The sequence below is a fragment of the Ambystoma mexicanum genome, chromosome 4q, assembly GCF_040938575.1.
Source record: "Ambystoma mexicanum isolate Mex_15411 chromosome 4q, UKY_AmexF1_1, whole genome shotgun sequence".
Lineage (NCBI taxonomy): Eukaryota > Metazoa > Chordata > Amphibia > Caudata > Ambystomatidae > Ambystoma > Ambystoma mexicanum.
This window is the reverse complement of record NC_090928.1, coordinates 1,315,174,474-1,315,186,899: the sequence shown is the minus strand read 5'-3', so window position 1 is coordinate 1,315,186,899 and position 12,426 is coordinate 1,315,174,474. Positions and strand designations below refer to the sequence as shown.

Below are 12,426 nucleotides of genomic sequence, written 5' to 3'. Positions count from 1 at the left end.
CACCATTATACCTCTGCACTAGACTTGCACCGTTATACTTCAGCACTAGACTTGCACCATTATACCTCTGCACTAGACTTGCACCGTTATACCTCTGCACTAGACTTGCACCATTATACCTCTGCACTAGACTTGCACCATTATACCTCTGCACTAGACTTGCACCATTATACTTCAGCACTAGACTTGCACCATTATACTTCAGCACTAGACTTGCACCATTATACTTCAGCACTAGACTTGCACCATAATACTTCAGCACTAGACTTGCACCAGTATACCTCAGCACTAGACTTGCACCATTATACCTCTGCACTCGACTTGCACCATTATACCTCTGCACTTGACTTGCACCATTATACCTCAGCACTAGACTTGCACCATTATACCTCAGCACTAGACTTGCACCATTATACCTCAGCATTAGACTTGTGTCAATCTGGAAAAGTGAATACCCTTCATTTGAATGATGGACGTATCTTGATGGCCGAAGGCCAACCGTCTTATGCACAGAATTATAGAAATACAGACTGCTATGCTTGACGAACAAGCGGCCATTTTAAACGTAGCCAGAATCGCCATTTTGCTTGTTAACCATTGCTCATTGCTTTCTGTCTAAAACTGCTTTGTAGCTTGCAATTCTTGCAAATTCTGCTTACTCTGCTCAACTGTTAATATTGTTGTCTGAAGATGAAAGGGCAAGGTCGTGGGACTGAGGAGTTCGTTGAAACTCCGCATGAGTAGCCCAGAAAGGAATGCCCACGCTCCCTCTCTGTAGCCTTGAGGGAGAGCTGCAGGGCATTTAATCATTTCACAGCTGCCAGCCAGTCTCGTACTGTGGTAGAGAATATGTTAGAATAAAGCAGCTAAAGGCTTGAATTATGCTCTTCTTACGGCCCCCCCTCACAAAACCCTTTAGAGCGTGTCGGCTCCCAGGACACGAATAGCACCCCATAGATAGCAAAGCTTGGAATGTGGCTCTTCCCCCGTGGGCAGCTTGCTTCCAAGAACAGAAGCACCGTGTTCTGTTCAACAACTAGAAGATGCCTCTGCACTTTTTAATTACACATTGTTACTAGAATAGACATCGAAAGCATTATAATCGTCATACGCGTCGGATATGTCTATCGTCATCCCGAGTTCAAAGGAACTTAATACAGAGGGGTGTTGAACATGACTTTGCTGATTGTATGATATGCATTTTGTATATATGTAACTGATGTACGTAATTCGCTCTCTTGCGTCCCTCGAGGTCTAGAGAATACACGTCGTGGGGCGTGAGATCACAGTTGGCCAATTGGGACTATTTTTGCTTGCAATAAACCCTATCAATTGGAATTTGAACCTTGTGTCTGGCGCATCCTTTCGTGGATGGTTATTGCCTTGTTTCCATATTGCGAGGGACCCGTAGGGGCCCCTTTCACTTGCACAATTATACCTCAGCACTAGACTTGCACCATTATACCTCAGCACTAGACATGCACCATTATACCTCAGCACTAGACTTGCACCATTATACCTCAGCACTAGACTTGCACCATTATACTTTCAGCACTAAACCTAAACCATTATACTTTCAGCACTAGGCTTACATAACTTTTTGGTTTAAAGTAATTTCAGTATATATTGGGATCTGGACCATCTCGATGCGATGGCTCCTCCCCTGGAATTTTTGTTGCATTTTTTTTATAGTGGGCAAACCCCCATACACACACACACACCAAATGCTCCCCTCACACCTCCAGTACACATTCATTCTTAAATTCACGGGTCACATTGGACTAGCAAACAAGTCTTTCATTGGTCTCTGCTCACACAGCTGGATGGTGCCGGGAGAGAAGGCTCCAGACATTACATGATGGCTTCAAGACCGCTTCGCTTTAGGCACCGGGTGACAATGGCGGGGAGAATCTGTTGTGGGTCTGTGTTGGCAGAACAGCATCTGCAAATTGCTGCCAAAACAAGCATCTGGGGTTACATAGCCCCTGGCCCCCTCTCCTAGCAGAGGTCCCCTCAGCCCCCCAAGAATGAACAGACATTACATTTATGGCTTTGCAGTTGGAAGTGATGGAATGTATTCTGGTTGAAATCAGTATTTGAGAAAGCTTTCTTTCATTTTGGCATTACTATTTCCCAAAAAATTAAATTGGGTTTGTTTGTATTGCGCGCTGTGCTGGAGTCCAGCCTTTAACCTTCAACATTTAGTGATGTCTTGTTCACAGCACAGAGGGTTCAGGGGCTTTCTGAGATTGAACCTTGGTTGCAATTATCAGAATCCACAAAACGAAGGGGTATGGATCGGACTGCAGGAAACTGGCAAGTAACATAACCACTCGCACACACTCCTTAACAATGAAACAGAGTGTCCCCTCCTGAAAACGACTCATTATGCTCTTGGGTGCTAAAATCTTTGAAATAAATAAAAATGACACTATTCCTGCTGAAAATCACCTCTGTGACATTACATGTTATGACTAGAGCACCACTACTCTGCCTCCTATCAGGGTGTCTGTCCCCAGCAGATGATTTAAATATTAGGGCACCTGGCTAAACCCTGAAAGACCCAGGTAGATAAACTAGAATGAACAAAACACAATTTTTCAGGGTGAGAGGTCCCTCAACTCCCAAATATCAAAATGTAACTACACATACATTATTTCACATTGGTGTATTTTAATAATCTTGAGATAGAGTACCAAGGGGAATTCTATAGAAACAATACAAATGAGTATGATCAGTGCCAAAAGAGGATCTTAATGTACAAACATACAACAGCAAAAGATTGTCAGAGCAGTTGTGCAATGAAGACAGAAATCAACAATCATTGACATAACATAAAAAGAGTCACAATAACAACAGTGTTTGAACTGTGCACTGTTCATGTGAAGTATAGTCGTCGACACAACAGTGTTTCGGCCTAAAACAGCTGTAAATTGCAGCTAGGTGAGCAGGCCTTCATCAGGACGTGTGGTGAAATGATGGTAGTCCCGGGATATCTATCAGGGGTTAATCCATTGCCAAGGTAAGATGGGTCCATGTTAAGTACAGGAACCAAGCTCATGCCCCGTATCTGTCTCATGTTCCCCCCAGATGGCACCGTAGTATTCAAGGTGTTGTTAGTTACTATGTGAGTAATTAACTAATGCACATCACTACTACTGAGTACCAGTCTGCATGTTACAAGTGATGCCTGAGTTTGTGAACATCTTGAAACTAATAATGTGCCTCTCCTGTTATTCCAATAGGTGATTGATGGCCCGGAAAATGCAACAACAGTCATTGTAAAATTCCCTGGACTAATGAACTGCAAACCTTCAAACCAGCTTTACAAACTAATGATAGCTACAGTGTGTGATAATGACGGCAACAATGCTTGCTAATGATGGCAACAGTGTTTGGTAATGATGGCAACAGTGTTTGGTAATGATGGCAACAGTGCTTGATAATGATGGCAACAGTGCTTGATAATGATGGCAACAGTGCTTGATAATGATAGCAACAGTGTTTGATAATGATGGCAACAGTGCTTGATAATGATAGCAACAGTACTTGATGTGCAGTAATACAAGTCTTTTTGTTTTGTATATTATTCCTTTGAGAACACACATGAGTGCTCTTTTATACACATTCTGAATGTAAGGGTAGTTTGTTTAAATCATTGTTTTGAAACCCCAGTAAATTCAAAATAACAGTATCCATGCACTAAATATTTTAAAAGCTTCAGGGGGAAAAGCTGGGTTGTCACCAGAAATTATCTCCAGACGAGAAAGATCACCTGTGCCCTGAATTGTATAAAAGGTTCAGTGGAAAGGGTCCTCTTACAAAGTAAACTGGTGAGCAAACCTCACACGTGCACAGAATGTGGAGAACGTTGCCATCTCAAGAACATACATATTTCCCACATGAGGACACAAGGGAAAATATTTATCAGTGCACTGAATCTGGGAATAATGTCCACTTGCATGATACACTTATCTGCCAACAGCAAGTACATAATGGCCAGAAACCCCATGTGTGCACTGAATGTGGGAAAGGGTTTGCTCGCAAGGGACATCTTATAAACCACCATAGAACACATACAGGTGAGAAACCTTATTTGTGCACTGAATGTGGGAAAGAGTTTGCTCAGAATGGTCATCTTTCTATCCACCAGAGAATACATACAGGTGAGAGACCTCATGTGTGCACTGAATGTGGGAAAGAGTTTGCTCAGATGGGTCATCTTTCTATCCACCAGAGAACACATACAGGTGAGAGACCTCATGTGTGCACTGAATGTGGGAAAGGGTTTGCTACCAAGGGAGAACTTACTGGCCACCTGAGAACACATACATGCGAGAGGCCTCATGAGTGCACTGCATGTGGGACTTGGTTTTCTCGGAAGGGAACTCTTACTATCCACCAGAGCAGACAACATACAGGTGAGAAACCTCATGAGTGCACTGAATGTGGGAAAGAATTTGCTCATGTGGGTCAACTTTCTAGGCACCAGAGAACACATACGGGTGAGAAACCACATGAGTGCACTGAATGTGGGAAAGGGTTTGCTCAGAGGCATCAGCTTACTGCCCACCTGGCAACACATACAGGTGAGAGACCTCATGAGTGCACTGAATGTGGGAAAGGGTTTGCTCAGAAGGGAAATCTTACTATCCACCGTAGAACACATACAGGTGAGAGACCCCATGAGTGCAGTGAATGTGGCAAATGGTTTGTTAGGAAGGGAGCTCTTACTCGTCACCTGAGAACACATACAGGTGCGAAACTTCATAAGTGCACTGAATGTGGGAACGGGTTTGCTGAGAAACGAGCGCTTACTTGTCACCAGAGAAAACATACAGGTGAGAAACCTTACACATGCACTGAATGTGGGAAAGGGTTTGCTGAGAAGAGAGAGCTTATTAACCATCTGAGAAAACATACAGGTGAGAGACCTCATGTGTGCACTGAATGTGGGAAAGGGTTTGCTCAGAAGGAATATCTTACTATCCACCAGAGAACACATACAGGTGAGAGACCTTATGAGTGCACTGAATGTGGGAAAGGGTTTGTTAGGAAGGGATATCTTATTAGCCACCAGAGAACACATACAGGTGAGAAACCTCATGAGTGCACTGAATGTGGGAAACGGTTTGCTTGCAAGTCGCAGCTTGCTAGCCACCAGAGAACACATACAGGTGAGAAACCTCATGTGTGCATCGAATGTGGGAAAGGGTTTGCTCAGAAGGGATCTCTTACTATCCACCAGAGAACACATACCGGTGAAAAACCTCATATGTGCACAGAATGTGGAAAAAGCTTCAGTCTGAGCTGTAACCTTATTAGACACCAGCGTAAACATAAACTTGAGCGTCCATTTCAGTGCACTTCATATGGGGAGGACTTCAGTACACAGGATGGTCTTATCCACCAGGAGACAGGACATATAGCTGGAGAAATCTCCTCTGCAATTGAAGCTTCAGAGGGGAGGAGATGCTTATTCAATGGGACAGAGTTTGGCTAGTGACTAAAACTGTGAGGAACCTGCCTGCACAGCTGCTCCCAGTTTCCTTTGGAACACGACTAGTGACTGATTATGGTCGGTTAAATCTCTGCTGTTTGAAATGCATCCCTTCTGGTATATTCCAAAATCTTCTGTTTTAAATACCCATCCTATGGAACACTGTACCTAAATTAATGGGCACCAACATTTTGAAACAGCTTAAAGACTCAGTGATTGAATCAATAACTATAGGCCCTCATTGGATATATGGGGTGAACCGTCCTATGATCTGTAGAGAAACTGTAAAGAAAAAAGACATGTATTATTTTACATTAATTTCTATGTTCGGAGAAGCGTGACTTACAAGAGGTATCATTTGTCTATTACTTCATTTACAAAATGCATCTACTAGGAATGAGAATACAATTTGTGTACCGCTATAAAGTAATTTTACTTTCAAATTCAAAGCATAAGGATTAAAACATTCCTAATATAAATTATCTGAAGCCCACCTTAATACACTGGGAGGAAGCTGGATTCTCATATGGGTAATAAGACTTAAGCTTGGCACAATACATGTGAAAAGGCCATGTTCGTTTAGGGGGGAAAATGCTTGTTTCCATGAAATGAATGCCTGGAACACCCTCCCTGCTGAACGCTGCAGTGTTTAACTTTTGCAACAAATTCTATGGCACTACGGTCTCCTCAGGAACCCCTCTTAAGCTTCACACTATTTCCTCTCTCTAGTGGAACACTTTTCTCCTCAGTACCCCCTCTAGTGTATTGCACTATTTTCTATCTCTAGTGGAACACTCTTCTCCTCAGGATCCCCTCTAGTGAATTACACTAATGCTTGTCTCTAGTGGAACACTCTTTCCCCCTCACAACCCCCACTAGTGCATTACACTATTGCCTATCTCTAGTGGAACACTCTTCTCCTCAGGATCCCCTCTAGTGCATTACACTATTGCCTTTCTCTAGTGGAACACTCTTCTCCTCAGGACCCGCTCTAGTGCATTACACTATTGCCTATCTCTAGTGGAACACTCTTCCCCCCTCGCGACCCCCACTAGTGCATTACACTATTGCCTTTCTCTAGTGGAACACTCTTCTCCTCAGGACCCCCTCTGGTGCATTACACTATTGCCTATCTCTAGTGGAGCACTTCTCCTCAGGACCCCCTCTAATGCATTAGACTATTGCCTATCTCTAGTGGAACACTCTTCTCCTCAGGACCCCCTCTAGTGCATTACACTATTGCCTATCTCTAGTGGAACACTCTTCTCCTCAGGACCCCCTCTAGTGCATTACACTATTGCCTATCTCTAGTGGAACACTCTTCTCCTCAGGACCCCCTCTAGTGCATTACACTATTGCCTATCTCTAGTGGAACACTCTTCCCCCCTCGCGACCCCCTCTAGTGTATTACACTATTGCCTATCTCTAGTGGAACACTTTTCTCCTCAGGACTGTCTATGGTGTATTACACTATTGCCTATCTATAGGGGAACACTCTTCCCCTCAGGACCCCCTCTAGTGTATTACACTATTCCCTATCTCTAGTGGAACACTCTTCCCCTCGGGACCCCCTCTAGTGTATTACACTATTGCCCGTCTCTAGTGGAACACTCTTCCCCTCGGGACCCCCTCTAGTGTATTACACTATTGCCCGTCTCTAGTGGAAAGCTCTTCCCCTCGGGACCCCCCTAGTGTATTACACTATTTCCTATCTCTATTGGAGCACTTAAGGTTAGTAGATAGTTCCCTGGGGTCGGCATGGTGCGGTACAATCACATACGTGAGGATGCATGTCCACTGTTAAATCACTGTTTTAAAAGAAATTGGTTTGGTGTGAAGGGATTGGAAAGTGTCAAATGTGACATTTTATGAATACAGTAGAAAGGGCAAATGGAATAGAAGTATTCGCTGTGCAGAGAGGCAGTAAAACCTGTGCAAATGTGGAAATGAAATGGTGCCTTTGGTCTAAAAGGAAAGTGTTGTGGGTGTAATGATGTCTTAGCCGCTCTCTATGAATTCCAAGAAGGAATAGTTGGCAAAATATTTACCAAAGGAAATTGGTCCTGAATAAGCTCAGATGCCGAAATTAAACCTTACTCAAGTGTGTTCATTAACTGACTGAAATGGTGATTAAAAAAACATTGAACTTCAGCTAATGTGTCATTGTGTTAACATTAAAAATACATTGTTAGTACCACCAAACGGTATGTTAAATTGATGTAATCCAAATCCAGAGCCCCCAGACCAGACGGATACACCACTAGATTCTACAAAACCTTCAGGCATCAACTATTACCACCTTTGGTGCATCTCTTTAACTCTTTTTGGAGCATGGGCACTATAACCCCCTCCATGCAAAAATCTATTGCAATCCTTTTGCTTAAACCTGGGGGGGACCCGGCAAATCCGGCATCCTACAGACCCATTGCATTACTGAACATCGATGCCAACATCTACTCGAAGGTCCTAGCTACACACCTCTCTCGCATCCTGCCTGACATAATCCACCCAGACTAGACCGAATTTATTGGAAATAGAGCAACAAGTGACAACATTCGTAGAACTCTAGATCTGGTGGACCTGGCTACTCGAAACTCCCAAAGCTTGGCACTTCTAGCCCTTGATGCCACCAAGGCATTCGATAAAATAGACTGGACCTTTATGAACCTCACCCTGGAGGCCTTTGGCTTCGGATCGGAGTTCCGAACCATGGTCTTGGCGAATTACAGATCCTCAAAGACCCTTTTTAGAATTAATGGCACCTTCTCCTCCCCAATCCCTCTAACCAGTGGAACCAGGCAGGGATGCCCGCTTTCTCCACTCTTATTCGCCCTGGTTATGGAACCCTTTGCCCAAAGAATTAGACTAAATGACTCCATCAGGGGGCTCCAGGTCGGATCCTCCCAACATAAAGTGGCCCTATATGCGGACAACGTCCTATTAACCATCTCAAAGCCCTCTCTCTAACTGAAACACGCTCTGGCTGAGATGGAGGACTATGGAAGTGTCACTGGCTTCTCTATCAACTTTAACAAATCTACAGCTCTTGGGATAGGCCTGACTCCGCCGGAAAGGGCAACCCTGACCTCGCTTTGTCCCATTCAGTGGAAAACCACGGCAATCCCCTACCTGGGGGTCCAAATCCCGGTGAACCCAAGGGAGGTCTATCACATAAACTTCCCCGCTCTCTTTAAGGAACTGGCAGATGACTTGAAGCAATGGAAATTACAGGAAATCTCATTAATGGGCAGTATCACTGACTGTAAAATGAACCTTCTTCCCAGATTCCTGTATGCCTGCTCCTCACTCCCGGTGCCTATCCCACCCCCGGCTCTTCGGGACCTCCAAAGGAATATGCTGTGCTTTATTTGGTGGGGAAAAAACCCAGAATCCCCCTGAGATCAATGCTGGGGAACGCCAGGCTGGGCGGTCTAGGAGTACCCAACCTACAATGATACCAGATGGCAGCACAATTGACAATCACCCATGCCTGGCGGATATCCTCTGACCGCCCAAGGTGGGTGGAACTCGAACAGTCTCGCCTTGCCTTCCCTCTGCGCTTCCTCCTGCACATCCCGCCACCTATGCGACAGACAGAGAAACTACTGCTTGCCACCAGACACACTGTGGACACATGGGATAAGGCGCTAAGGAAGAAAGGAGTCTCCAGGGGACTGAGCCCCTCATCGCCAATTTTTCTCAACCCAATTTATTCTCCGGCGATGAACCTCCGGAACTTTAAGAACTGTATCGCGGGGGGCCTGGAATCACTGGGGCAACTGTTTGAAAGGGGGTAACCGTGTACGTTCTCACAATGCAAGGAAACCTTTCAGCTGCACGAGACCGACAGGTTTTCCTTTATCCAGCTTCGCCACTGGTGCTCCCACCCGCAGACTCGTCTTGCAGCAGTCTGCCCACCTACAGCACTGGAACTAACCCTGATGGACCTTCCGGCTCAAGGTAAGATCTTACAAACGCTTCCATGGGGACTTTCTCACCTCTAAAACCCGTGCCATGGCACAGTGGGAGGCAGACCTGGGCCATCCCATAGAAGACCAGGCCTGGACAGATATATGGTCCCGGGCGCACTCCTCCTCAGCCTGCATTACCAACAGAGAATGTGCTTATAAAATATTGTTACACTGGTACTATTCCCCCCTGATGCTTCACCACATAAACAGTTCCCTGGACCCGGCCTGCTGGAGACAATGTGGACACACGGGTCCTTCTTCCACATGTGGTGGACATGCCCACAAGCCCAACAATTTTGGAAACAATGCCTGAACATCATTGAAGATATTACCCAAACAACGCTCCCCGTAGAGCCTGAACCCATTTTGCTGGGCGCTCCAATCCCGGGAATATACTCGAGGTCAGGGCCCAAAGCTAAGCTTCTGTCCCAATGACTTCTAGCAGGAAGAATAACAATCGCCCGCTCCTGGAATGCCAGATAGGGACCTCTCCTGCCCTTCTGGTGGACCAAAATGTGGGATAGCCTCATTGCAGAAAAGGTTACGGCGGCAAAGGTAGGGACTCTCCACCACTTTCAGAACATGTGGGGCCCATTTCTTGACTATGACCAAAAATTCCCAGCTCCCACATACAAGCCCCAACAAGCAAAACGGATTCTGGATAGTGGAGACACCTCAGAGAGGGGGGTGCGAGGCGTGAGGGGGAGGGAGAGGGGTGCCAACCTCCGGGATCGTAACCCGAACAGGCATGCGGGATGGGGATTGGGGAAAGGGGGTAGAGTGTTCGTAATATGATTAAAGGTGTCCGGAAGGTTACAGCAATGTAAAACTGTATTTGTTTCCTGCCTTGTTCAAAAATATACATATTTTAAAAAACCTTGGGAGTCCACTCTGCTAATCTGGCCTTCTCCTCCTATGAGGAAGAAGAGATTACCGGAGCATCCTTCTCCTCAGACTTCTTCCCCAGTGGGGTAGAAGCTGAGGTGGTTTTAGTTTCCCTGGGTTCCTGGGAGCCTAATGTCTCAGAGGCTTATGCTAGGATTGCAGATAACACCAAGCACTACTTTAAAGACAGTGGGCCTCATCATGAGTTGGGCGGTAACGCCGGCACTACTAGCGCTGGCGCTATCTGCCCTACCGCCAAACCCACCGGCGCTATTACTGCCGGATCGCGGGTTTGGTGGTTTTGGAATTCCCCATTCTCCATTAAGCCCATTTGGGAATGCCCCATTCCCCATTGGACTGAATGGGGAAATTTTGCGCTAATACCGCTGGCAGATTTCCCGCCGGCGGTATGAGTGTGAATTTTCGGCGGATTTCCCCCCAGCTCAGAACTGGGGAGAAATCCACCAAAGCCCTGATTTGGCGGGCCCTTAAATCTGGCGGTAACAGCACTACCGCCGGATTTAAAGGTTACTGCCAAACTCGTGATGAAGCCCAGTGTGCTGATCAATGGAGTAGATACTCCAGCTCTTAGGGATAGTGGGTGCAGTCGAACTGTAGTGGATTCTACCTTGGTAGACCCAGAGGAAGTTGCCAGAGCTACTCTGATGCCCACTAAGTTGGATGATGGCCCACCTCGCATGTTCTCAGTAATACGTGTATATCTTAGTATAAATGGTACAGCAGTCAGGATTCCAGTGAGCATACAGAGGAGTGTCCCAGGAAAGGTCTTGTTGGGCAATGATCTCAGAGCTTTAGGGCTTGTGGGAGACACTGCTGACAGACCCTGCACAAGGTCTCGAACAAGGGCAGCACTGGCCAAGACCAACGCACTGCCCCAGCCAAAGCGGAAACCTAAGGCTAAAGGAGTCAGAAAATCAAAAAGAGGGAAAGAAAATATTCCCCCTAACTCACCTACCACTGAGGTGGAGGTAGTTGGTCAATCACCCGGACCTGATGAGGAGGTGGTGATGCCTGAAGTATTTGACCCCAATGACCATCCTGAACTAAACGATTTGTTAGTGGAAGGTGGTCCTGACAGGGAAGAATTCAGGAAATGCCAACGTGAGTGCCCATGTCTGGAAGGCTTAAGGAGACAGGCCTGCTGCCAGCTTGAGGGTGAACCTCCTGGGAAGCATCAGATTTATTGGGAAGGTGGGCTCCTGTACAGTGAGCCTACAGAGTCTACAGAAGGAGACCATAGGAGGTTGGTGGTTCCCCTTGCTGTAAGACCCTTCCTCCTGCAGCTGGCGCATTAAGTGCCCCTTGCTGGTCACCTTGGAATTAAGAGGACCAAGCAAAGGTTATCCATGCACTTCTACTGGCCAAAGATGGGGGTGCAAGTAGAAAGCCACTGCAGGTGTTGTGCCTCCTGCCAGTTATCTGGTAAGAGTGGCTCAACAATCCAAGCTCCATTGGTACCTCTGCCAGTGGTGGGGGTACCATTTGAGAGGGTAGGGATCAACATTGTTGGTCCCCTTGACCCCCAAACATCCTCAGGCAATAGGTTTATCCTGGTGCTGGTCGGCCATGCCACCAGGTATCCCGAGGCCATCCCATTGAAAACTGTGACTGCCAAGTCAGTTGCAAAAGCTTTACTTGGCATCTTTACTAGGGTTGGCTTCACTAAAGAAGTTGTGTCTGACAGAGGCAGCAACTCTATGTCAAAGTATATGCAGGCTATGTGGAAGGAATGTGGGGTCACCTATAAGTTTTCTTCCGCATACCACCCTCATTCCAATGGTCTGGTGGAAAGGTTTAACAGGACCTTGAAAAGTATGATTGGGGCTCTGGAAGAACCTCAAAGAAGAAAATGGGATCTTCTCTTACCATGCTTACTGCTTGCCTACAGAGAGGTCCCACAAGAGGGTGTTGGCTTCAGCACCTTCGAACTTCTGTTTGGTCACCCTGTAAGGGGACCCTTGGCCATAGTCAAGGAGGGATGGGAGATGCCAACTCCCCCATTACTACCAACGTAGTAGACTATGGGCCTCATTACACGGACAGCGGTAA

General features: G+C 46.2%; 1 protein-coding gene across 1 annotated transcript in view; it reads left to right on the top strand.

The window, feature by feature from the left end:
* The window catches only part of LOC138468430 (zinc finger protein 585A-like), a 375,431-nt gene that overhangs the window by 65,084 nt on the left and 297,921 nt on the right, over nucleotides 1-12,426 (top strand). Inside the window, exon 3 of the mRNA XM_069608989.1 lies at nucleotides 3,246-5,312. Coding sequence (XP_069465090.1) covers nucleotides 3,860-5,312 — 1,453 coding nt within the window. The 5' untranslated portion in view covers nucleotides 3,246-3,859. The remainder of the gene's footprint in view (nucleotides 1-3,245; nucleotides 5,313-12,426) is intronic.